The sequence below is a fragment of the Trichogramma pretiosum genome, unplaced genomic scaffold, assembly GCF_000599845.2.
Source record: "Trichogramma pretiosum strain Unisexual culture from Peru unplaced genomic scaffold, Tpre_2.0 scaffold68, whole genome shotgun sequence".
NCBI lineage: Eukaryota > Metazoa > Arthropoda > Insecta > Hymenoptera > Trichogrammatidae > Trichogramma > Trichogramma pretiosum.
The window spans coordinates 21,187-47,245 of NW_019641616.1; the positions used below are offsets into that span (position 1 = coordinate 21,187).

At 37.2% G+C, this 26,059-nt stretch overlaps 1 protein-coding gene across 1 annotated transcript; it reads right to left on the bottom strand.

Annotated features, from left to right (window-relative positions):
• Positions 1–9,208: 9,208 nt before the first annotated feature.
• Positions 9,209–25,023, bottom strand: LOC106651516. The gene is made up of 7 exons (XM_014370044.2): positions 24,862–25,023; positions 24,713–24,785; positions 15,922–16,130; positions 15,722–15,854; positions 15,404–15,537; positions 10,879–11,188; positions 9,209–9,971 (listed from the first exon to the last, which is right to left on the bottom strand). The coding sequence occupies exons 2-7, from the start codon at positions 24,774–24,776 to the stop codon at positions 9,883–9,885; spliced, it is 939 nt and encodes a 312-aa protein (XP_014225530.1). The 5' UTR covers positions 24,777–24,785; positions 24,862–25,023; the 3' UTR covers positions 9,209–9,882.
• Positions 25,024–26,059: the final 1,036 nt, after the last annotated feature.

Sequence of the window (26,059 nt, forward strand, 5' to 3'; positions counted from 1 at the left end):
GCTGGATCCTACGGCTCAGGGGTACCTGTCAGGACTGTGGGCTTGCTTCATCGAGGAGGGTTCTATGGTGACTGGGACCTCAATTTTCATATTCCAGAGTGAAAAACTTTGAAAAAAGAGTGAAGAAAACAGAGTTTTCTCTGTATATTCCAAAAAAAATTTTTTTCTTCATAATTAATAAATTTTTCATAAATATAGGTTTAAGGTACCTTTCCCCCCTTAAGGGGACACATACACCTTAAACTCGAAAATTTTTTTATTGCTTTATTGAGTAGGATTTTTCCGTCCCTTTCCATTGCTTTTTTCGAAATTCCAAAATTTTGATTTTGCCCTGAGATACAGCTGTTTCCGTGAAACCTTTTCCTATACTTTACGTGTTAAATTTTTTCTTCTTTTGCGTTTTCTGGCGAGTAGTGTTTTTGGACACCTGTCGTAATATTCAGAGGGTATCGATCGAGCTTTCTGCACCAGGGTCGCGTACACTTTTTCAGAACATCAATGGTTACGGTCACTACCTCTGATGAGACGATCGAACGGGCAGATTGCTCTGCTTGAACAGTTAAGCACACATTTTTTTCCATTTTTCGTATTTACCGAAATTCAAGTCGTAAAAGTACTGTATGAGAGCGACCTATTGGGAGGGGTCCGAACAGCCGAAAACACTTTTAGACGAACGGTAGTTGTGAACGAAAGCGAATCAATCTACTCGATTTTTAAATAATCCGAATGGAAAAAGAATAATAAAACGACTTTGAAATTATAAAGAAAGAATTATTATTTTACTATTAAATCAGTAGCAAACAGATATAACGGGTAATTGATAATAACCGAATGTCAATCAATCAGCGCGAAAAGCTGAAATACTAAATAAGAACTTCATGAATGAAAACGTGGTCAAAGATAAAATATCCTAAATGAATATGATCGAAATGCATCGTCTGCAGGTCAAAGTTAATGATGTTACCAGACTACAGATGGCAGAAGGCGTTTTCAAATTGATAATTTTGGTGGCCGCGGCTATTTAATACTCTTTTAACGCCAATAAACGTAACCAAAATTTTAACTTAAAAACAAATAAAAACAAGATTATATGTTTAAGGCGGTCCGTACCTTACACGTTTTACTGGCAAAGTCGAAAAATTGGTTTAATTAACATCTTTTTTTTAATCGAATATCGAAAAACGGCTCTATGGATACCTGCATTTTGTCGCTGTGAATAGCTGGTAAAAATGTTAACTAATACCACTCACCAGATTTCCCGGTGGTATTAGATAGAATTTTCACCAGCTATTCACAGCAACAACAAAGGTTCCCATAGAGCCGTTTTTCGATATTTGATTATGAAAAAGAGATATCAATTAAACAAATTTTTCAACTCTGTAGGGTACAGACCTTTTTGAGTTTAAAAGTTAATGTTTCTATTTTAAATGTTTCTATTTTAAAGGTTTGTATTTTAAGGGTTCTATTTTAAATGTTTCTATTTTGGATTTTACAGTTTTACAGGTAAAAATTATAACAAACACATCAAATTTCAAGGTAAAATAATTTTTATTTCGATCATTGTGGAAAAATGAAAAGTACACGAAATCATTGATCTCGGAAAAACAAATATTTGTTTAAACATATAACTCAAGAGATATTTTTAATTAACAAAATAAAAAAGTTGTGATAATTTTTGATACATCGAAAATGACAATCATAGATTTCAATTTTATAACTCATTATTTAAACATCATGAACTCTGAATTTTAGTAGCAATTGTAGCATGTTATATTTCATAAAACATAAGAAAGTAATAAAAGAGCCAAATGAAAAATGGCATGGATATTGATAAATGAGTAATGTGGAGTCAAAGTATAAATATAAACATATATTTATTAAAGAGTACAAGTGGTGTACAACGGTGAGAGAATGGTGATACAACAGAGCGACCGCTTGTGACGGGAGCTCAATAGCAACTGACTGCGACACCTCGGAGCGCGAGACCGTTGACCGAACGCCGATGGCAACGCACTCTGGCGAGGACCAGATTTATATATTGAAACTCATCCCGCGTGTACAACTATATATTATACTCTGTTTAACACTCCCACTTAGATGTACATGCGTTCAAAGTGCAATGTATTCCTTTTTTTTTGTATCTGATCTATATTACATTGCCTTTTGTTACAATATTCTTTTAATAGAAATAAATAATAATAGCTTAATAGAAATTAATAATCATAGAGGCGTTCCTCTTCAGTTGTTACAATATTTAACAAAGTTTTAAAATGTTCAAACAAGTTAATATTTAAAGCTTTTGTCAAAATATCAGCTTCTTGGTTAGCTGAACATACATGCTCAAGGTCGAATAAGTTTTGATTGTAATTATCTCGAATGAATTTATATTTAATGTCGATATGCTTAGTACGGCAGTGGTAACGTTGATCTTTAATTAATTGAATTGCGCTTAAATTATCGACACGCAAAAGAGGTTTTTTCAAAGTTTCATTCGTTAACATTTGTTCTATCAGATTTTTCATCCATATAATCTCTTGTACAACTGCACAGGCAGCTATAAACTCTGATTCTGTGGTGGAAAGGGCAACAGTATTTTGTTTGCGAGATCCCCACGATATTAGCGAGTTGTCCAATTTTACAATGAAACCCGAGACGGATTTTCGCGTTACATGATCGTTCGCATGATCCGCATCACTAAAAGCTACAATTTTTGAACAATCATTTTTGGCATTATATANCCATGATTGAACCATCGGTTCTAGCTGGATCCTACGGCTCAGGGGTACCTGTCAGGACTGTGGGCTTGCTTCATCGAGGAGGGTTCTATGGTGACTGGGACCTCAATTTTCATATTCCAGAGTGAAAAACTTTGAAAAAAGAGTGAAGAAAACAGAGTTTTCTCTGTATATTCCAAAAAAAATTTTTTTCTTCATAATTAATAAATTTTTCATAAATATAGGTTTAAGGTACCTTTCCCCTCTTAATTCTGCCGCGCCGCGCAGCACTGGGAGAGTTGACGTGAAATGCCACATATACAAATTATATAATGAAAAACAGTAATAAAAACCATTTATAATCTATTTACAAAAAGAGGTCCATGAATAATTAATAAATTAAAATGAAAAAAACTTACACAGTGGCATCTCCTACTTGAATGCTATTTAGTTCCTCTGTTGAACTAAAATCACTTTCGCTGAAACTCATCGCGCTTCGTTATGATAATGGACAACGACAGCACAGACAACTGACTTTCTTCTTCTTCTTCTTCATCTTCTTCTTTCTATCTTTCTTCTTTATGGCACCACACAGACAACTGACAACTATCAAACATCAATCACCATCATCATCATCAAATCAAACAAATGAAATGAACAATATTAACTACAGAGGGCGTATTGTAGCTTATATAGATGACACTAAAATATTTCTTGTACTTACATGAAGTTGGCTCTAAGAGGGTTCAATTCGATCTATAATCGCAATGGCTCTTATATTAATTAGATTAGATTAGACTAGAAATCTATCTGCGCGCTACGCGCGCATGGAACTCTTATGAGTATCAAACAAATCAAACAAATGAAATTAATGACGAATGACGAATAAACATTATTTACTACAGAGAGCGCATATAGATGACACTACATGATTTCTTGTACATTTCTTGTACATGATTTCTTGTTGTTATAGATTAGATAGGCAAGGCTCGCGTCAAAACACGCGCAAATTCGTTGACTAAGCCAAGTTTCGTAGCTAGCCGCTAGGTGGCGCATTGACTCTTGCTAGTGAGTTGTCCCCACGAGGGCATCAGTGTAATAAAGCACTTAGAAGTTAAGAAATATATCAGAATTTTGATAATGGAGCTCTTGATCGCATTGAGCCGCTGCTGCAGCTAGTTTTTGTTCGCGTTGAGCCGCCGCTGCAACTACCTCTTTTTCTCTTAGAACTGCAGCTGCAGCCTCTTCCTTTCGACGAGCTGTGATAGCTTTCAAAATTCTCTGAATTTAACAAACAATTCTGACACGTTTGTTCCCGGTTTATAATAATTTTTTATCAAACCTAACATACTTCTTTGCGGCATTGTGATATTGTCAAGAAAATTCATCGAGAAATATTAAGAATAGAGTGAGCTCATCAGTGGCGCATCGTTTTCTTGAATACGAATAATTTTCACACCAACTTAATTCTTCAAATCTGATACCAATTGAGTTCAGGATTACATTATTTCCTTTAAATTCATATTCTTCTTAGATAAAAGGTATAAAACGCGAAAAAAATTCACCTCTTGCTGCTCATTGTAAGTGAATGAAAGTTTCCCACCACATCCATAGGTATTAATTTTTCTTTAAAAGAACTGAAATTAAAAAAAATTAATTTCACAATCAAAATGATGAGTTTTTCAATAGAAATTAAAATTAGAATATGATTGTAAAAAACGCAACAAATTGAGAGTAATACTTTCATATAATACCTTACTAATGAATATTTTTAAGACGTCACTCGAATCCACCATTTGTAAAGAATTTCGTAAGTTTGAAAAAGATTTTAATAATTCTGAACTCACATATAACTCTTTCCCTCAAGACGAATCAAAAGTTGGCTATGCGAATATAATCTGCAAACTTGCATTTTGTCAACAATCGTTTAATAATTTGGTAAAACACCATTCTGTATTCTCGTTCGTTATATTTTCCAATAAACTTGAAAGATGTGCCTCTTTCATGTGCTCGCCGACCACTTCCCTTACACATGTAGCATAGTATCTATGATTGATAATGATGAATTTTTTAAACACAGCAATTTAAAATTAGTACACAGCAATGGAAATCATACGTATACGGTACTAAAATTAACTAAAAATTATATTTTAAATGGAAAATAAAGAACTTTTCTTTAACTTTCACATTCCATTTATTGTCTAAAATCCAAATTCTGGTATTCTACGGAATAAATTACGTTTTTTTCATTTATTTTCTCTAATTTTCTATATAATATACTAATCAATGATAGATTACTCAATGTAACATCCATTCATCATAGTTTTGAATTCCTTAAGGTATATATATATATATCCGAAATGTCCGGTGTGAAAGAAAAAATTTTTTAAGTTCGTCAAACTTGTAAGCAGTTATTGTCGAGTTCTTTTGAAAAAAGTCATTTCTGATCTGCATATAACTAAGTAGTGTATTGTACTGTATATAACTAAGTACTGATACGGTTGATTCACTTTGAGTATTCTTTATTAATAAACTCGAGTTTATCTGTTAAATAAAAATTTTTCAATTGTATAAATGAATTTAGAATTCATGTAAATCATTGAAGATATAACATTTGTTAATTTTTTATCAATAGTTTGAAACAATATTAAAAATTAAATTTATTATTCTCAAATTATTTAACATTGTGTTAAAACAGAAAAAAATTAATAGATTGTTTTGCTAATAGTAAGAAATAAAGCAATTTAATGAAACCATTTGAATTAAATAGACTGTGACTAAAGAAAATGCAGAAGATAAGAGATTTCCACTTAACTTTTAACTATGGAACTTACACTTTTATTAATAATGATATGTTCATGAAAATGTAACTCCCCAAAGTGTACTAAGACAAACTAGCAAGTGACAACAGTCAAACGAGATCTGAGCAAAGGCGCTGTACAAACAACAGAAAGAAAACAGCACCATTCCGATTTACCCCACGAATTTTATTACGACTTTCAACAAATTAAAATTTTAGTGCAATAAATTTAAATATTATTAAATATAATTAAAAAATATAATTAAATCATAGTAAAATAATTTTACAACATGTATGTAACAAATTTCAAAGATTAAGTAAACTTTCAATACGTTTCTCGTCGGTCGATTTTTTTAAATAAAATTGAGATCGAAGTATTATTTTATTCTTAGGCGATTTTTTATGATAAAAAATACTTGAATCACGCGCCATTCCAGGTAAATTGCGGACACAATTTTCTTTATTTTAGAAAATTTCTTAGATAATGAATATAATCCATGATTTTTACAAAAAAAATTCGAACTCATTATACAGTTATTAGGAAATAATAATAAAAAATTTTTTGTAGCAGTACCCGTCAGTTATTTGCACGACTAAATTCAAATAAGAGTTCCGCAATTAACAACATCATGCGTCAATTTGATTTAAAGATATTCATTTCTCAGCACGCAGATTCAGGCAGTATATGCATCTCAATATGCTCGTCTGATAATAAATAGCCCTAATTTCCATTCGAACATGTACAGGACTGACTTTTCTAGCAGATCGTTAGGTCGTTATGTGCAGGACCAAGCCAGCTGCTTTCCAGACGCATCCACTAGATCTCAGACTACGTATTACACTTTCATCTAAGAATGGCATCATCTCAGGAGGAGCTTATTTAAATATGGTAGCTGAGAACTGCCCCCGTGCATTATAGCCTCGCTCCACCTCAAGAAGCTTCGATTTCCCGTGAGACCTGCTGGTGGTGGCGGTGATGGTGACTGCTTGGCGAGATTACCGAGAGCTTTATGATCTCGTGACATGATCCACTCGGATCTATTGTTTTTTGTGCTCGATGATGCAGCCACGCGAGTCGCGCACTGTAAAGCCAATAAATTACTCTGCTAAGGACGTTTATATTAAAATTTCCCGACAATAGCATCAGGTTGAGCGGGAGCTTTTATAACGCCAGCTAAGACACTGATACAGGTTCATAGTTCAGTTTTTAGCCTAAGGAAGAGAGATGAGTTTTACAGAAAAGGAAAGGGAAGGGTAGAGGTAGACTTTAACGTTAATATTAAATATCGATCCATTCGAACAAGCTTCAACGTCAACTTGGTAATCATTGTTGATGACTTCACCTCGAAAAAATTCTTCAAATTGAGACCAGGGACTCGAGTGTGTGAGTGTAATATAATACTTAAGTTACAGCTGCATTCAAATATTACGGTCGTAAAATTTAAAATTACTAACATTGACGTATCAATATTTTCTAGCAATCATTGTATTTTTATTTGGACTTGTAATAAATAGGAAGAAAGGGTTTTATATTCAAAAATTATCATTTTATTTTCTGTCATATCAAATTTTGCATACATTTTTAGAATAAAATTTTAAGTTTCAATAAAAGTATATGGTATACTGAAAATATTTTTAAATAATAATTAGAGCTTACCTTAAACAAAAAGAGACATCATAAAGATTCTACTTGAGCCTTATATTTTTGTATTGTATGGATCAAATTATATCAATTCGCCAAGTAAAATTTCTAATGCCGATGCAAAGTTGATATAATAGTGACAATTTTCCCGTATAGAGAATGTCAACGAGAGTTCACGCAAGCAGTGCAGCAGAAAATAGGCTGGCGGTGGTTTCACTCACGTAGCGAAACTACGTGGTAACGTCGCCTCAGACCAACCGCTGGTGATTGTGGCTAGGTGATTTGTGTTGACTAGCTGTCTAACATAATATACACGCACAATATGACTTTGATGCATTTATTTCATGTGTTAAACTATCGTAAACCAATGGCCATATATATAAGGCACACATAAGCCGCGGCTTAAAGACGTTCAAGGGACTCGTCAGCAACTAGAACGAGTATTGCCTCCAGCTGTCTTTCCAAATTTCCAGCTGCTTTGATAGCTCGCGTATGTGCGCATGGATGATCAAGTATTTGAAAATTCTCAACAAAAGCTTGACTCCAAGACTGCGAAACTTTCGGGCGCATCAAAACAATAACAGACGCGCTAGCTTTTGTGCAGCCTGCTGAACTATCATCACATGCAATAATGAGATAGAGAGGCGAGAGAGCTGAAACCATCGGGATCGAGGCCGCTGGCAAAGTGTTCCCGGCTCTGCGCGCTTATTTTTCCCTCATCTTAGATACCACCGGGGGAAGACGCTTACTTGCATAATATGTAGATTATATAAATGTGGTTTTTATATACAATGCACAGCTTCGAGAGGTCGTTGATGAGAATGTAGAAAGCCGTTCCAAAAGTGCTGACTTATACTGTTGCCGCCCTTCTACCGCGGCAGATACATATTTATGATACTGAGTTGCATCTTGATGAACTGCGCGAATATTGTAATTTAATACATCGAGTAACAAAAAATATAGCATTTTTTTTAATAAACGAATAATACAGGTAAATATTTTCTTAAAGCGTATAAAGACCTTAATCATTATATAATATCCAGCTGATAAAAGATACTTAAAAGGGGTCAAGACTTGAACGATTTTTCTAATAACCAGCAATATAAGGTAACCGAGAGGTTTACAAGTGGTACGTTATCAAGTGCATCGTAAGCTTCTTAAGAGACACGTATCTTAGTAGGCACTCGAATTAATTGCTACATGCGTACAAATTTCGAAAGGTGTAATTATAATTTTGAGCGGTTCGTCGAATTCGCTTATTACTTGTCAAACGTTTCCAAGTCGCGCACAGCAATGTAATCGCCATAGAGCTGAATCACATCGCAGCAGTTATAATTCAGTTGCACGAGAAAACCTTTGACGCGGCTTATACATTTTACAAGGCATTTTAATCAGTGCTCACAAATTTAGTGCTTGTCTGATGTAGAGAGAGACCAACCGCAGCTTGTGTATACTTGAGCTTTTGCGCCCGAGCTACTTTGCTATTCCATTTTGCGCAGAGAAAGGGAAATGGAGCGAAAGCCTAGAAAAGAAGAGAGATGAAACTTTTTCATTTTAGTTATTCTTCGTAGGGAGCTGCTAAATTCGTTTTGAGCTCTGCACGTCAGCGCTCTGCACGTCTATCAAAGAGCCTCGCCGCAGCCGCCAGCACATGTGATAATATCGATGGATGTTCGTATATGAGACAATTGTTATAGTTTGATAGTTAGAGGAAGAGAAAGTTTTGGACAACAATGCATTGTCTAAGAAACAGGAACCAGCCACGTTGTAACTGCATTTCAAGTAAACTACCTCGTTATCGCGATCTATGTACTACAGTAATGCTTATGGAGTATATAACAAACTTCCAGCTGGGAGCGGTAGTGGTGACAAGTTGTTTAATTGCACTTTTTTGACTCTCATTTTTCTTTCTGAATTTGACGAAAGACATGCGAGTCTGCGACCTTTACTCACCTGAGATTTTTAATCACCTTTTAAACACCAAGAGAATATTTTTTTGTGTTATCCTGAAGGTAAAAATAGCTTTAAATAAGCCAGTAAAAAATGATTCAATTAGGCTTTCGAGCACAAAATGTTAACTTTATTATAAATATGAATTAGATCACTAACATAAGTTTTAACGTACATTTTTATAACGTGCTATTTATAACTTTACATATTATATCATCTCATTTGCCACTACAGTAACAGAAAACAATTTATTGAAACTGGAATGGAAATGAAGCATTGAAAAATATAAATATTTACATAACAACTTGTATACAATTCGCTTGCATATTCAAGCACTCTTTTCTAATGAGTGATAAGATTATTATTTACACATCAATTTTCAACTTCATTTCTTTTAATAATCTGTAATTTAAAAAGTAATATCAAAATTATGTAAGGTAGAAAATTTATAACTAAAAATATTCGACAATATGTACAAGTGTCAGTAAAAACGTAACCTTTTGCAGGTCAAAAATCTCTTATTAATCGTTTCTGCCATTTCAAAAGTACCATGAATTACAAAAAAAAATAACAAACTTATAAAACAATCTTATGTCTTTTGAATAATTTCTCTACGATTCGTATAATTATTCAGATTCTGGATTGGGAACGTTTTGTAACTATATGACTCACTCATTATTTTTAATTCCTCTTTTTTTTCACTGTGAATGCATAAGTTAATTCTTTAATTGCGATCGAAGATAAAATATCTTGAAAAATCATTGCGTATTATTCGACTATCTTGAGTAGAATAAAAGTATACTTAATCCCAGTAAAATTGAGCAGATGGCATTGTGGTATTGACTGCTTGCACGCGACGATCGCACTGTAAAAATAATTTCGAATTAATCTTCGTATTTAGAAACAGCAGTAAATAAAACTTTTCAGAATTATGATCATGTGGGGGCTGCTCAAAAGTAGCTTTGTTTGGCCTGTACGAACTTACAGACCTACAGACAAGGGGAACTGAAGAAAAGTTTTTCAAAGCAAGTGTGTATACACTCAAGTGAGTGTTGCGCAAGACCGTGTAATAGCGACGCTCGCGCTCGTATCGACTGTATAATGAGGGATACCGAAGAGAAAATTCAGCGATGCAGAAGGGTTGTTTGCGATCTCAAAGGTGCTCTCAACGATTGCCCCACGCGCGCAACTATTGCAATTCTCTGGTATCTCGGGCGCCAGTCATTGAATGCGAAGAGTCTCTGCCGAGTTGATAAGCGGTTCCAAGTCTCTCTCTCTCTCTCTCTCTCTTTCTCTCTCCCGAGAGCTAGAGAACTTCGGCTTCGTCGCTGTTGCACTTGGAAACGACTTGGCCATATAATAAATGGAGAGATTCCATATACGTCGATGCACGTATTAAGATGTATTGTGCTGATATTAATACTCGATAAACTTGCACCGCGCACCGAAAAGCGAGTTCGAAATGTTTTGTCTCCTGCAGCAGCTATTGACCGAAGCCCCCCAGTCGCTTGAGAACTAAAGGAGCAAGAGCAAAAGCGATCGACTAATGTCTCTTAGTGTATTTGAATATTCGATTGTTTTTGGCGGGATTTAGACAAGAGGAGCATTTCGCTGTGAAATCGCGCAATTTATAGCTTGGCTTGCCGAGGTGCAAAAAGCATTACAATAGTCTTATCCATTATAATTCGAATTTAAAATATCACGATTAAATCCACGAGCGTTGAAAATTATTCAAATGAAATTGACAAAAATAAACGTAAATAAATACTGACCTCGTTCAGGGACTGGTTCGCGTAACCTAGTACCAAGCTGAAGCTCGCTCCACTCATCGTAAATATCAGCAATTTTTGCTCTACAGCGCAAATTCAGTTGGCCGCTGCGATAATGAAACGTTTGCAGTGGCATGCTCAGCTCGATTCCTTGCAAAAGATCTTCTGACGATGTCTGTCGATACTGCTGCTGCTGCTGGCCATCGTTCATCAACGACTTCGTTAGCTTAATGCTGTTGAGATCCGTTGATGACCTCGAGGATTGTAACTTTTGCTGATTGCTCTTGAGAGTTTGCACGTATATATTGTTTATCTGCAATAAAAATTATCGTTACTTCATCGTCAGTTAAACCTATATTAAAATTTTAATGTTTAATTATTTATGATGTTTAATAATTCTTATTCTATGTGTAAAAATCTTGCCGAATGTAATTGATGAAACTTTTTCAAATAAATACAAAAATTTCATGAAATCATTTTTCTCATAAAACCATTCTTAATTATCGAGCCTGTCTTTAACGAAGCTCTTTTGGACGATATAGTACGACGACTGGTACGGCGAAGCAAACAACTCCTTTTTTGTCATAACTTAATTTACTTTGAAAATAGTCTGCAAAAATAATAAAAAGGAGGTTGTAGGTTTCTAGGTGAAATGACAGTAGAAAATAGACATTCATCCACTCTAAAAGGTTAGCCTCTTTTAGAGTGACACAGAGTTCAAACATAAAAGAATCCGCTTTTTTCTAAAAAAAAATTTGCTCAGAAATGTCACTATAGGTAATTTCCCCATACTAGAAACATGCGTCACAACATTGAAAAGTATTTGATTAAAAATAAAACATAATTCACCCCGCTGTGGATCAAGTTTCTAAAAGAGGAAGAGATCATTAAAAAATAAAAAGCGATTTCAGTTGTATCTGAAGAACAAATGTAAATAACAACAATGACAATGTGTATTAATTACTTTGGAAATGCGGACCGTATGCACGTAACCAGACATGATACATATATTTTTAACCGCAAAAACAATTTGAGTGAGGAAATGGATTGTACCAGCAGTTTCGGAAATTCCGTAAATTATTTTAAAAAAAAAGGTCACCTCTCTCATGTAGCAGGCATGAATTTGGTTTTTTTCTGTGGTGAATAAATAAAAACCGCACCGGGGAAAAAAGCATGCAAAGGTTTTCGTTCATTGAATTGTAAAAACGACGTGTAGCATTTATAGCGGTATGCTTTGCAATGGCGATCTTTTTTGATATATAAATAATCGCTTTTATTATTCTCTATATTGTCTACAATATTATTAAATTATGCACACATAATTCGAGATATTTTACGTGGACGAGTCTGCTATCGATATTGTTGATAATTTATAAAGGATTATTCAGCGTATTGTGTAAATTTCCACCAAACTACATGCTACTGGTTAACCCTTATCGATGTTGACGTAGCTACATCACATCCACAGTCGAGAGAACGCGTGTATGGATGCTTTCAGTGCGACGGAAAATCCTATTTTCTCAAGAGATTCAATTATACCATACACAGTGTATTGGCATACAGACAACAAATACTCGGGCGCTCAAACGCAAACAATATTTTATTCGTCGAGAAAGCGATCAGTCGAGTCGAATGAACAAACAATTAAAAAAAAGCCAGCTAACTCGGTAAATTTACAAAAGATAATGGCGAGTTTATATTTAAGATAAAGAAGGTGTTTGAGCTAGAGAAGGCCGGTGAGCTGACTGCAGGTGCCAGGGAACTGACCCACTAAATATTTCACAGAGGCAAGAGCGAGAGCGGCGCCACGCGCGCGAAACTTACTCGAAACAAAGAGCCGTGTCGGAAAATAAGGAGGGAGTGAAAAGCATATTAGCTACTGCCGTGGACGCGTCGGGGGAAAAAGACAATAGCCCCAGGGATTACGGACGGGGCTCAGTGTCGCAGCGTTTCCCTCCTCCACGCGCGATGCGTCGCGACACTATAGCTCTCTCGTCGCTCTCTCTCTCTCTCTCTCTCTCTCGTTTTCTCTCTCACCCTGTGTGACGCAGAGAGTAAGAGGAACATGACATTAGTCGTTTCGATGCTCGTGAGCTGAAAAATGCGCGTGAATTTACCTGCCGTCCCGATATACAGCCGTACGAGTGAGGGATGGACTCGAGTGGGAAAAAAATTATAGCAATTCGCTAGTCAAACACGGACCCGTACGTAGTATAGAAGAGCAGAGATAGAGGCAAATTAATGGAGATAAGCGATGCGAGTTGTGCGATCTGCGCGTGGAGTACGCGGAGTGATTTGAAAGAGCTGCGCTTTGCCCCGCTGCAGTCGCCTCTGTATATTCGCAATCATATTCACGAATTACCACAACATCAGCTCTGGTGCAGCGCACTCGCATGTACATTCGAGATTGAGAATCACGAAACTTGCCGAATAATCCTGCAGCTCGAGTTTGCCGCTGCTCGCACAGTACTATTAGCTCCCAAGCAGCAGCAGCAGCATCAACAGCGCCGGCAACCTCGATCTCTATCATCTCCCTCTCTCTCTCTCTCTCTCGCACAGCAAAGGACCCCATATGTATGCAAATTTAAGCTCGATGTTGCTCGCTCACGGAGCTCCCGCACTCACACACACATATACATACGAATGCACATCGATATAATAAACTCGTCGGATTCTTTAGTGGCGCCGCTGCTGCTGCTGCTACGCTACTGCTTAACTTGTTGTTTGTCTTTCGATAAGCCCCTGCGATCCAAGCGAGGAGGAATCGGGGAAACGCGAAATTCTCAAAGTACAATTTATATGTATCGGATAAACAATCGACGCGCGTGCACGCAGCGGGAATATACTTTGCCAAATGCTTGAGTTAAATTACTCGGCATTGCACTTAACTGGGCGCAAGCACCGGCGATATGTATACTGAATTAGTCGTTACGCGTCGTGTACAGCACGTATACGTACGACATCGCGGCTGCACGAGCGCAACATCGATCTCGCAGTGCACCACCGATAAACCGATAAATCAAGTGGAAATTTGAACTATGATAGAAGCTAGCGTTTATACAGCGACGACTGTGTAGTGATCTATTTTACTCGGGCGGACCTGCGAAATGTGCGCGCGCGCGAGCGTACGACTGTATATATACGTGACAATCGGAAGAAGAGTGACCTTTGTTGTCGATGCTGCGCTCGCCCCGTAACTGCATCGAATTAATAAAGCATTGCAAGGCGCGCGATATTACCATGCTAGCTCGACGCGGCCGACTGTCAGTTTCTAACAGAATGTCTGCTCAACCTCTGTATATCCGCGAGACTGCGTTTGTCGCTGTGTATAGAGCTGTGCTCGAGTGCATTTCTGGGTGGCTCTATACGTCGGCCGTAATACTTGTGCGAAAGCTCCCCCGAGTAACTTGGGAAAAAAGTTAGTGTTAATATTGGCAAAGGTTAGCTCGAGCTTAGATATCTGCTTCGACTTAACTGCTTGGAAAATGATTCTGTTCTTTCCGACACCAGAAAGTATCTAGGCTGAGTTGCAGAAACTCTGGGATAAAAGAACCGACGTCACTTGGCAAGCTTCGAGTCGCGCGCTACGACAAAAAAAGTGTCAAAATCGACGCCTATGCCATCGAGATACTCAGGGTCGGCAAAAAACTCGACACATAGACGGGGCTGACTAAAATCCTTCGAACATGTCTTATACCCTTTGATATCTTCTAGAATGCCATGCACATGCCAAGAAAAAGTGCAAATTGAAAAAATCTTCTTCAGCCAACAAATCTTAAATATTTAATGGAAATGGCTGTTTTACTTGAGCATATATTTTTGGGACTCACTTTAAATTAATTTTTGATATAAATTTCTACAAATTTTTATCGTAAGTTTTCAGTGTATCAATTATTTCTAAGTAACTGATGCAATATGAAGTACAAAATTTGGTTTTAGCCACTATGTAAAAGAGTGTATGCATTATCTAAAAATCTCATTCATAACGAAGATTTGTGGCTTTTTTAATTGAACATTTCCCACGAGTTTTTAATAAGACACAATGTACAAAAAAAGTAAATAGACCGACGAGTGGTAGTAAGTACATATCATACGCACTCTCGGTAACGCTTCGTTTATTCGATACGCGCAACGGAATTCCGCATCATTGCTCGTGGCAGAAACATCCTCGTAGAGCTCAGCATCTACGTGGATATTTTCGCTCTCGTCTTTTTCTTTTCATATTTTTCGTACGCCAACTTTTTTTCTAGGCAAACAGACACACGCGCGGCTGTTGACAAACTTACCATCGAGTGTTTTTTTTACCCCAAGCGTCGTTGCGCATGCGTAGCCGGAGTCTGCGAGTAACTCGAACTTTGCGCAAAATTCGTCGAATCAAATGAGATTGCTCGCAATTCAATCACGTGTGATACTTGGGCCAACTCGCGCGAGCTTATCCCCCGAGAAATATCGGCAAAGTAAATCGGCGGTTTGAGGCGGGGGAGGCGAAACCGCGCAAATGTGGCGTCGTGTAAATAATTGCACTTACCGCGTCGTCGTTGAGGGTGAAAAAAATTCGAGCCGCTGGTCTCGAAAGTGGAATGCTGCAATTAGCTCGCAGAGTCTCTCCAGGCTCGTAACGTTTTCGCTCGGACGCGATAACGGGCTTGCCCCTGGGAACAGCTGTAAAATTGCCAAGATCATCTCAGTTGCGTCGTATTAATCGAAGCTAAATATTATGTAAATATCTCGACTGCGACGCTTCGCTCAAAGGAGAGCTGCTGCTCGTTAGCGTCGTGCCGCAACAATTACGCAATGAGCGAGAATAGAAACGAAAAAATTCAAAGAAGCAATTGGAACTACTCACAAACGACGGTGAGGCTTTTGGTGCTGGTCATGGTGGTGTAGCTCGGGTTCGTCGTCACCTCGCAGCTGAAGTTTCCTTTTAATATGAAGTCTACTTTGCGGATGGTCACTTGGCTCTCGCTCGAACGACTCGCCTATCGTAACATGTTCATCTCAATTTCGACTGATTCCCGATATATTCATACAGCTTAAATTACTCACGTCGACTTCGATCCAAGTGAAATTGAAAATCTTCGTTTGGGGCCTTTCGTTGGGCGAATACCTGTAGAACTCGTGTTCGCCCCGGTAGAATTTCAGTGAGTAAAGAGGTTCATCTTCGAGCTCGTACGAGCACCTGAGAATGGCCTCTTGGCCTTGCTCTACTACCTCTGGAGTCACCTCCAATTTAACATTTTTCAATCCTTTGACATCTGCAAAAAGAAAATATAAACGCCGGGCAATGTAACTTTTTTTCCTTTCAAATTCATTATCAAATATATAGTAACTTTTGCATTTTAAATTAATATCAGATTTTATAATGTAAAGATTTAAAGATTACCCCTTATTTACTCTAAACTTTTCGAATCAGGTCAAAACTTAGCTCCGTGATGTTTTTTTAATTTAAAACTTTATTCTGGGTGTCAATAAAAAATCATGCAGTCCTGAACATATTTTACGTTTTTAAACAAAACTTCAAAGAAAAAATTAGTTACTAAGTCAAAAGTTTGAAAACGCCGCTGAAGTTGCTATGGGAGACTCAAAATCTTCGTATCATTAATGAGCTCCAGGGTCTCAGGTGAAAAAAATCTCATGGGCTAATTTCAATTTTGGCCGTGTATCTTGAAAATTACCCAAGTGAATTTAACGGATCTTTATGTTATTCGATATTCGAATCATTAAAGTTAATGTTTCGCTTTTCCCTTTCTCTCTCTCTCTCTCTCTCTCTCTCTCTCTCTCTTCCATCTTTTTCTTTCTTCTACCCAGTTTACTTCCTCGTTTGTCGAATTATTTAAAATATCTCAACTTTCTATGATTGCTTCTCTTTAAAATTGTTGGCTCTTATCGTACCTTAAATTAAATAAAAATTATTTCATAGAATAAATATTCACATTAACCCTTTTCGGCCCAAAATGACCCAAACAACACCTCACTCTTCGAAGCTGCACAGTTTACACAATTGGTGTTAGAAAAAAATGCGACCTACAGATTTTTAAAGTTTGAAAGCTCTCCTTTTCAATGGTGGTATTTAAATTGTGTTAAAAAGTTATTAACATGGTGAAAAATTAGTTTAAACAAAAAAAGCCACAATTTTTTTCGGTTTTTTGGTTTTCAAACCAAATTTCAAACGTGTTTCGAGTTTGCCACGACCTCGGAAACTCATCAAACCGTGGCATAAATGTCTTACCTTTAAAATGACATATATTATGTACCAAAAATTTGCCGAGGAGTTAACAAAATGGCGTCTGGAATGCATAATTTTTTTGTATACTTTCATGAATTTTTTTTCTGAATAAATATTAACTTAAGGAAAAAATTACCAAGAATAAAAAAAGTCTTAGAATTACTCGAAGAATACACTAGAATTTTTTCAGAATTTTTCGAGCAATTTTTAACGTTTTGCAAAATTATGCGAATTGCAAAGTTAATTTTTTTTGGGTTTTGGGGCCGAAAAGGGTTTAAAAAAATTATCACTTGTGCTTTCTAGATTAACACTTAAATCTCAGCATTAGGGCTATGCGAGTACTCGATTTCTCGAGTTTTACTCGACTCGAACTCGACGAGTCAAGTTATTTCAAGTACTCGCACAGCCCTACTCATCATCATCAGTTCAGTCTTCTCTCTATATCATAGTCATGGTCATTAATATCGTAGTTTAGAATATAGTTACGAAGTATTCAGCTTATTTAGGAGTAATAATTCGTTCAGGTCACTCGAGTAGACTTATTTTCTCTCAAAACTCCTTATCTTTCTAGGTTTATTTGCATTTTATTTTACATCTCACATGTTTCATCAAATATGAGCTTTTTTAGTTTATCAAAAAGCAATCGCGTCTTCAATTTAAATATTTAAAGTTGCACATACATTAATCCTTTTCTAAAATTTAATCAGTAATACTTAAGGATGTTAAAGTAGTGATAACTTTTCAATTAATAAGAGGAAGGGTGCTACCCTGTTGGTAGTTATGGCAAGGACGATCATATCATCGTTGGCACTTCCCCTGGGCGGCACTTCCGATTTACGAGCTGACTGGCGGCTGCCTCGCACGTTCACTGTACGTCGCGGACAGATCAGCTCGATATTTATAGGCAGTAGCGAGATTCACATGCGCAGTTGAGTCTGCACGTGCCGCTCAGGCAAATAAACCCGTTTCGCTACAAGCTAGCCGACAAGTCATCGAGGGACTCGATGGATTTTCACGAGTCGCTTAAAGAAAGTCAAGTGCGTATATTCAGGGGCTAGGCACGTTAGTCGACCGAAGCGCAAAAGGTGAAAAATAATGTCGAAGCCTCCGAGCAAGGATGAGAAGCTGCCGAGTCGCTGATTATTGCGCCGCAGACTATGTGTGGCAGTAGTACGCGACGACCGCAGCAGCATCCTGCACTTTCAGCCTGTGTCTCTGCTTTTCTCCCTGCAACAGCTGCCACCTCCAAGCCACATCGGGCCGCACGAAGCCATCGCCGTGGCGTTCAATTTAATTTAAACTTGATTCATGCGCGACGACGCGTACGCGCAGTTTACCTCGATCGTGTTCGCCTAACCCCCCCAAAACTCGCATTGTTACTTTGTCTTTGCTACGACTGTTAAAAGCAATAATTTAAAAAAAATAATAAAAAAAAATTTTTTTATTAAATAAGAAATTTCGGTCAAAAACAGAATTTTGAAAATTTGTGATAATACTACTATGATGATTGCTAATTTTTTTATTCAGCAGAGCTACGTAGCATAAGTTATATAATTTACATGTAAATTAATTTTTTTTTCATTTTGTTTATACTTGTCAGGTATCAAATACCTAAATTGATTGATAAAATTAATATATAAGTAAATATTATATAGATAGCTGCATTAGAAAAAAAAATATTCACGATGTATTACAATTTGGTGCCCGTCAAACTGTCAAAAAATTGAAAATACGCAAATGAAAGATGAAGTAATATAAAAAAAGTAATTTGATCGATATCGTACATCAACTTCGCATTAACATGCGGCTTACAAGTACAATGTCTTCTTTCTTTCTGAATGCAAAACTAGATTATTATATAAAAGAACCTCATTTTCTCCTTCGTGGCGCGTATGAAAAGAAATAAACTTATGTAATAGGGCCAAACCAATATTGTTAAGGTACAATAATGAATGAACTTCTGGCGGGTCGTTGGATCACTGCTAAGACGGGCATTCACAACAGTATAACAATCACATTGCACAAAAAGTTTTATAAATAGAGAGTAATTTATAAATATACTGAATAAATGAATCACTTTTTTGGCAATATAATCTGAAAATAATAGCAAAACTTGTACGCTTTTAGAGCGGAACATTATTCAGAAATGGTCGAATGGAGTTAGAAAACTCATTTCCTTGGGACGGTGGAAGATTTGTGTGACACACGATACAAAAGTATTACTCGCGTTCCAGAGTGGTTGAAGTAATTAAAGCGGAAACTATGCCAGTGAAAGAGGAGGTGCGCGTTGGAAACGATTTTTAAAGCTCCTGTCATCGGTGGAGCGCGCGAAACCCGAGCCCAATCCAGGCTCTATTTTAAATCTCTGCGGCCGTAGCGACTAGTGCTCATACTCTTTTGCCGTTAGTTGCGGCCTCGCTCAAAATTCGACTAATGTTTGTTTGTTCCGAGGCGCTCCGAACATAGAGTGGAGCTTTCAGCGCCTTTTTTATCGCACCCCCTCGAAAAATATCTCGCCGAACGTATTGCAAGACCGAGCGCAAGAAGCAAAGTAGGAAATGTGTAGAAACGAGCCTTCCGTGATCCCGAGTCGTCCGGATCGTCGAGCTAAGCGGATGATAAATAATGCGATACCGGCTAAATCTCATCCAATTACAACTCAAAAGTAAGTGCATGTGATGCAGTTCTCGAGTGCAGCACGTTGGGCGCATCTTAATCGACGTCGGGCTGAGGCAAACTCGGCGGCGCACGCGAAAAAATGTCGAATCAATGGGGTAAACTCGTTGGAAGATTATTCCGTTTAATTTGGCGGGAATCAAAGTCCCTACGCTCGGATCCGACGAGGACGATTTACTTCATTCGATTTGGCCGCGAGAAGAAAAAGAAATAAAAAGAAAATACTCGTCTCTGAGCGAGCGAGCACACGGAAACGTATGGAAAGATAAAAACATCGAAGGAAAAATGGAGATAAAAGTGTATTATATATCGAGGCGGAGTAATAGAGCGAAAGGACAAAGACTCGTATAGAGCTTCGGCAATATTGTATTTTGACGAGCTTCGTGAGACGATTCCAGCGAAACTGTTCATCCGAATAAGAAGAAAAATAAAGAAAATCGGAAAGAGAACAGGTGGTTAACTTGACTCTGACATCGATTATATTGATTTTTTTTGTAAGTTTTGACAAATCATATTGTTGATGAAAAGAAAAAGATTCTGTAGCGTTTTATTGAGATCAAATTGTTATAAAAAAAGTCACAAAAATAATTTTTGATGTAAACTTGCAAAATAGAACATCAAACGAAAAGGAATACAATTTTAAACATTAAAGTGCAGCGTTCACACTTAATTAGGTATTTCGTAATCCAAGGTTCGTTTTGAGAAAGAAAAAGGATAACATTGTTAAGTGCATCAAGATACAATGAACAAATAGCCCATAGTCGTTCTTGTAGATATTTTATACGGATAAAGCACTGTGTGTAAGTCCATTTCCAGTTGGCCACCCGCACCGGGATCAGCCATGCTCGTAATTATGCGTTATTCCGGCTAATGTTGACCCTTGATAATGAAGCTGCTAATAAACAAAGCACCTATATAAACATATTCGCTCTGGGATAAGCCGGCGCGCCAACTCAGCACGCGCGTATAAATTTATATGGAAAGTTTATTGTCCCCGCGCTACTTTAGAATAGCGTTTGCGTCGGTGCACGATGTTCCTTAGTGCTGCTGCTTGCTATCCCATACACGCTGCGCATTTTCTGCGAGGCAACTTTTTCCCGCATCTGCGTGCAACCATTTGCATTAATACTGAGGGAGCTCCACTACAATTTATAAGAACGTATGACAAAGTACGATGCCGCAGCAGTGGTAAGGTATTTTCGAAGAAAAGTAACGATTGCCTTTCGTTCGAAGCTGCATTAGAAGGATTTGCTCTGCTCGTTGTCCATATATTTTACTGATAATAAAAGTTCTCGTGCTTGATCATTATGCGAATTTTTCTCTGTGACTCGCAAAAATTTTCGACCTGCTAGAGCGTAAAACAATAATACTTGTGTATCGATCGATAATGGAAGTTTTTTTACTGAACGGACCGTGTGTGTACCAAGTCGAGCACGTAATTTTACTTTTTATATTTTATTGTTTTTATTTTTTCCGAGTTGCATTTTGATTCGATACCCGTAAGTATTTGTAGTTTCAACATTTCAAACCTTCGGAACATACGTATACACGAGCAGTCTTTCGTAACGATATACCAATACATTTCGGTGATCGATAACAAAAGCGAAAAACAAAACATTTTTTAGGTTTCCATTTCAAGGCAAAACAAATATCCTGACAGAAAATGAAAAATTTTTTCGTTGCGAAAAAATAATTATCAAAAGGCCGAAAATATTTCAGCTGAGAGGTATTGACTGAAAAATTGCAGAAACTGATATCTAATAACGCGTCACGAGCGAGACCATGTAAAAATCTAACACGAAAGTTAGTCGTACGCGCGTTATTTAATATACCTTTTGTTCTTTTCTTTCTTTTGCGGTCCAGCGGGTGTCGGTTTACGCGCGCAGTTTTAATTTACGAGTTACCTTTTTTTGTTTCGAAAATTATGTTGAATTCCCAACTCGAAGCTCTCATAGCTTTTCAAGGATACGTAATACAACGAAATCCTGAGCCGAAACTTTTTTCAGCGCCGTTACATGTATTCGATACGTATTGTTTAATAAAAATAAGTGCTTGCAGTAATATCGCACGCGGTGAGAATTGGAAATTCGTGTTCAGCGTATATATTGCATGTATATATCGTCTGACAGCAGAATTTTCGATAACATATGGTGCCAACGTGCGGTCAGATATCTTTTCTATATATGTACATTGCAAGAGATTCAATACGGTATTGTTTTCAATTTCTTTGAAATTTTGAAAAATTAGCACCATGTTTCACGTTTGCAATTGAAAATTGAAAAAAAAACAACACGCGGGCCTGATAGTATTTTCATTCAATGATGACAGAATAATGCGCGAATACATAAAAAATACCAAACTCGACTGCCTTAAATTTGCCCGCAATACTCATGCAGAAGCAATGATGCATTTTTCAGCTTGCGGTATCAAAAAGCAACAGGAAACGCTTCGACTGAGACGGATGTTCACTCTGGCTCATTTTTCCCCGTGCATGTGTCCGTATGAACGATACATAAACGCCTTTCGATCATCGCAATTGGTACTGCACGGACCGTTTTCACGCCAGCCACGAGTGGATTTATTTTGGCTTCAACGAAAGATAAAATTGAACTTGCGAACGTGTTATAAATATTGCGTTCATTGTTCACATTTTCAGCTATTTTTGCGAAAACAAAATTGTGGCTGGGTATTTTGCGAGAAACGAGCCATTATTGACTTGTCAGAGAAATGGATCTTCGCCCGTCGTAAGTCTGATGGGTAGGGCTGAATAAGTAGGTTCTTCGACAGTCGTAAGCTCTGCTCATAAATTTGCTGCTACCAATTTTTCGCCCGTAAGCTGCACGATACGTTTTACGAAAATCGAGCGCACAGGCGCTACTGGGCAAAGAAAACAATTCGGAGTATTGCCTTAATAAAGAAAATATCCCTGCTATGAAGCTTGTATAGATAATTGAAGCTTTTGACCGTAACAAAAAGTTCTAAAAATAAATCTACGTAACGAACGAGAGGCCGAGCGATGCGCGCATATACATTTAGGCGCGTGTAACCGCAACCAGATGGATTCACGCGAGCATGAAGGTCACGCACGTATACCGTGTTCGTGTGTGTGCGCGTACATATAGTATACCGCGCACGAATATCACGTCGCGCCATAAGATGTTTTACTGCACATGCATAAGTTATAATCTCGAGCTTATAATACACAATACGCGTATCTTTGCACAGCGCCGAGAGTCGGAAAGGCAGCGGCAGAATCATTTTTTTTCCCTGTCGGCTTTTAATTCGTTTCAGCATTTACGCGCACGGTAAAAAACATAATAGAGTTGATTTATGAAAGGGCTTATTTATTCGCCAACTTTTTTTTATCCTCCCCCCTGCGTTCTGTTAATCTGGATTTAACAACTTATGAAGTACAGTTACTGTTCTCAGTTGCAACGATCTGATTTCTACATTAATGCGATTTTTAATGTAGTCGCTTTAAGGGCTTGGCTCTCAATGTTTCAATCTCGTATATTTCCTCTGATTTAATCGCTTGTACTTTTTTGAACTCCTTGAAGTTTAATACATGTGAAAACGCCGGCATATAATCAAATTTTTTAGTGTAAAAAATTTCTTCGACTGTTAGAACTCACAGAGTATACTATCATCGTGCATATGTAAAAAATGATAATAATAACAAAATTATTATCTCGGCAGTGCAATATTTTTATGATGAATGAAAGTAAAATATTATTTTTCATGTATCTAATGGAAAAATATAATATTTTCGTTGAGATTACTTTCATGATGTGCAAACAAACATTTTTTTTTAATTTTTTTTTTTTTTAATGAGGGAAAAAAACAAAATAGAGTACGGAAATAAAAGTACAAGCTTCATTAATTAAAATTTGTACAAGCCACATGTGATACAAAATTAGGGTCGATAGAATCTATTTTTCGAGAAACCAATTGCCCGAAGAGAGAAATGAAATTACAAACAGCAGCTCTAAGCACGCGAGGAAAATGCATAAAGCAGACAGGCATGTGCCGTTGCTGGGCGAGGCATTCCTTAGTCTCGCGTCGTTCCTTGAATTATTTACTCGAAGCGTGCGGCATACTTCGAATTTATTGGCAATTAAAATTTGACGAACGCAGGAACGCGAAAAATTTCTCACCAAGAAGTTAATATAAAAAAAAAAGAAGAAGGAGCGAGGCAAAAGTGGCTGCATTTAGACACGAGAGTTGCCACCGCACGAGCTGTAGTGCAGTTTCCACGAGAGGGTTAATGTGTCGTCAACCGCAGTACTCGACACCGGCTAGCTCGCGCCACTCTCTTAAAGTTTCCTCTGCTTCGTGCCTCGTTCGCTACTCCCTCTTCCACGCAAAATAGTTCTATATAATATATATCCGTATTCACTTTGCAAGGGCTTGGAATTATTTGCTATTTACTATCCTGTACGTGATCTTGCTCGACGAACGGAATCACAATTGAGGTTGCTGACAACCCGTTGCACATTTTTGATACACGTCTAAGCCGAGGTGAGCTTTCTGAGATTCAATTTTAAATTTATATCCATTGTGGATGACTTTATGAAAAAAAAAACTAGTTTTATATGCAGAAACAAGTTTTACACAAACCGCCACTGAATGTTGAGAGTACAGAGCAAAGAGTAGAGAGTAAAGCGAATGTGTAGAGTATGCATAGCTTTGAAACGCATAAAATCATAATATTTTTTCGCGTGCGCGAAAAAATCTTGAGACATTTTTTCCGTAAATAAAAAAAAATTTTTATTCGAGATCTATCTCGAAACTACAGCTCATAAAACATTGCAGGGAAAATGATGAAAGATAAAAGAAATAATATATAGCTCGTCACATAAATTCGATAATTAATAATCATGAAAATTTAAAAAAAAAACTCATTAATACATCTTTATGAAAATAAAATGAACTTACCAATAATAGCAAGTGCAAAGATGATACAATATATTAAAAGTAACTTGGACATAGCAGAATTCATCTCTTCGGTCTGAAAAATGTATATTTTCAATTTGTCACATCTACTTCAAACGATACATCGGTCCGATCTTCAAAACTGCACTTACTTAGAAAAAATGTTCAACTAAAAAACACATGTCGACCTCCCGAACAAAAGTTTCACTAAAATTTCAAGAGCCAATTATTGTTACGAAAGGCATACAACACGATTGATAAACACTGAATCATACTTGAACGAAAGTGAAAAAGTGTGCGGCGAAGGTGGAAACGTGCCGCTAACGGCTGTGGCACGCAACTGAAGCCACGAGAGTGTCAAACACTTACGAGTCGAAACATTGTGCAGCTCTCTCTAGCCTCGCTGCATAGCCGCGAATAGCGCGCATGTGCACCGCTACCGGCACGTTTCCAAGTCCTGAACTCCCACCTCGATAGCTGACCAATTTTTGTTTTATCCCTCCGGCTCCTATCTGCATTATTTTATCCATGTATAGCTTTGTAAGTAAACAACAATTTTCTATATAATATTTTATTTCATTATTTACTAATATTTATTTGACTATTTTTTGAGAACATATTGTTTTATATATTTTTGGTTTTCACATTTTATTATGAAAAATTACGTTAAATTCTGTAACATTTTTAAGGTAATTATTAACATTCTACTCACGTCTGAATTACTACATTCGTTACCTACAGCCAAAAAGTAATGTAATAATCTACTACTTGAACCCGTATAACTTCACCTCGTACATAATGAATTTTCTTTCTTTCAAAATAATTATGAAACGAAAAAAATTTTTTACACGGATTTATTTGCAAGAATATGACAAGTCTATTTGAAATATTTTCCATCTATCTCGTGATTCATAGGTATTCCATTGAGTTTTCGTAATTTGAAGATATCGGTTGTTCCAGCAAAGCTAGCGAAATACTTTCGGCGCGTTGGGCGCGTGGCGCAGTGTCAAAGCTTTGACAAACTAACAATGTGCGAGCGAGCGAAATCATCTATCAGAGGGACTCTTCATCGCGTGTCACGGCTCGGTGTGCTTTGTCACGACGTGCAAGCTCCGGAGTATTTGCGCGGCCATGATTAATCGAACTGCTTGGCAAAAGCTCGTGTACGCAGGCGACTGGCAAAAAAATAATGTAACGTGTTGCTTCCGATCCTTACTTTTCTCGGCCTCGATTCCTCGCTAGCCAAACAGATGCTGCTGCTTCGCACACGAGGAAAAATTGCCTTCAGCTCCCACTGCACTGGACCCGAATCATTTTCTCTATATAAATTACGACTTTCTCAACGGCCAC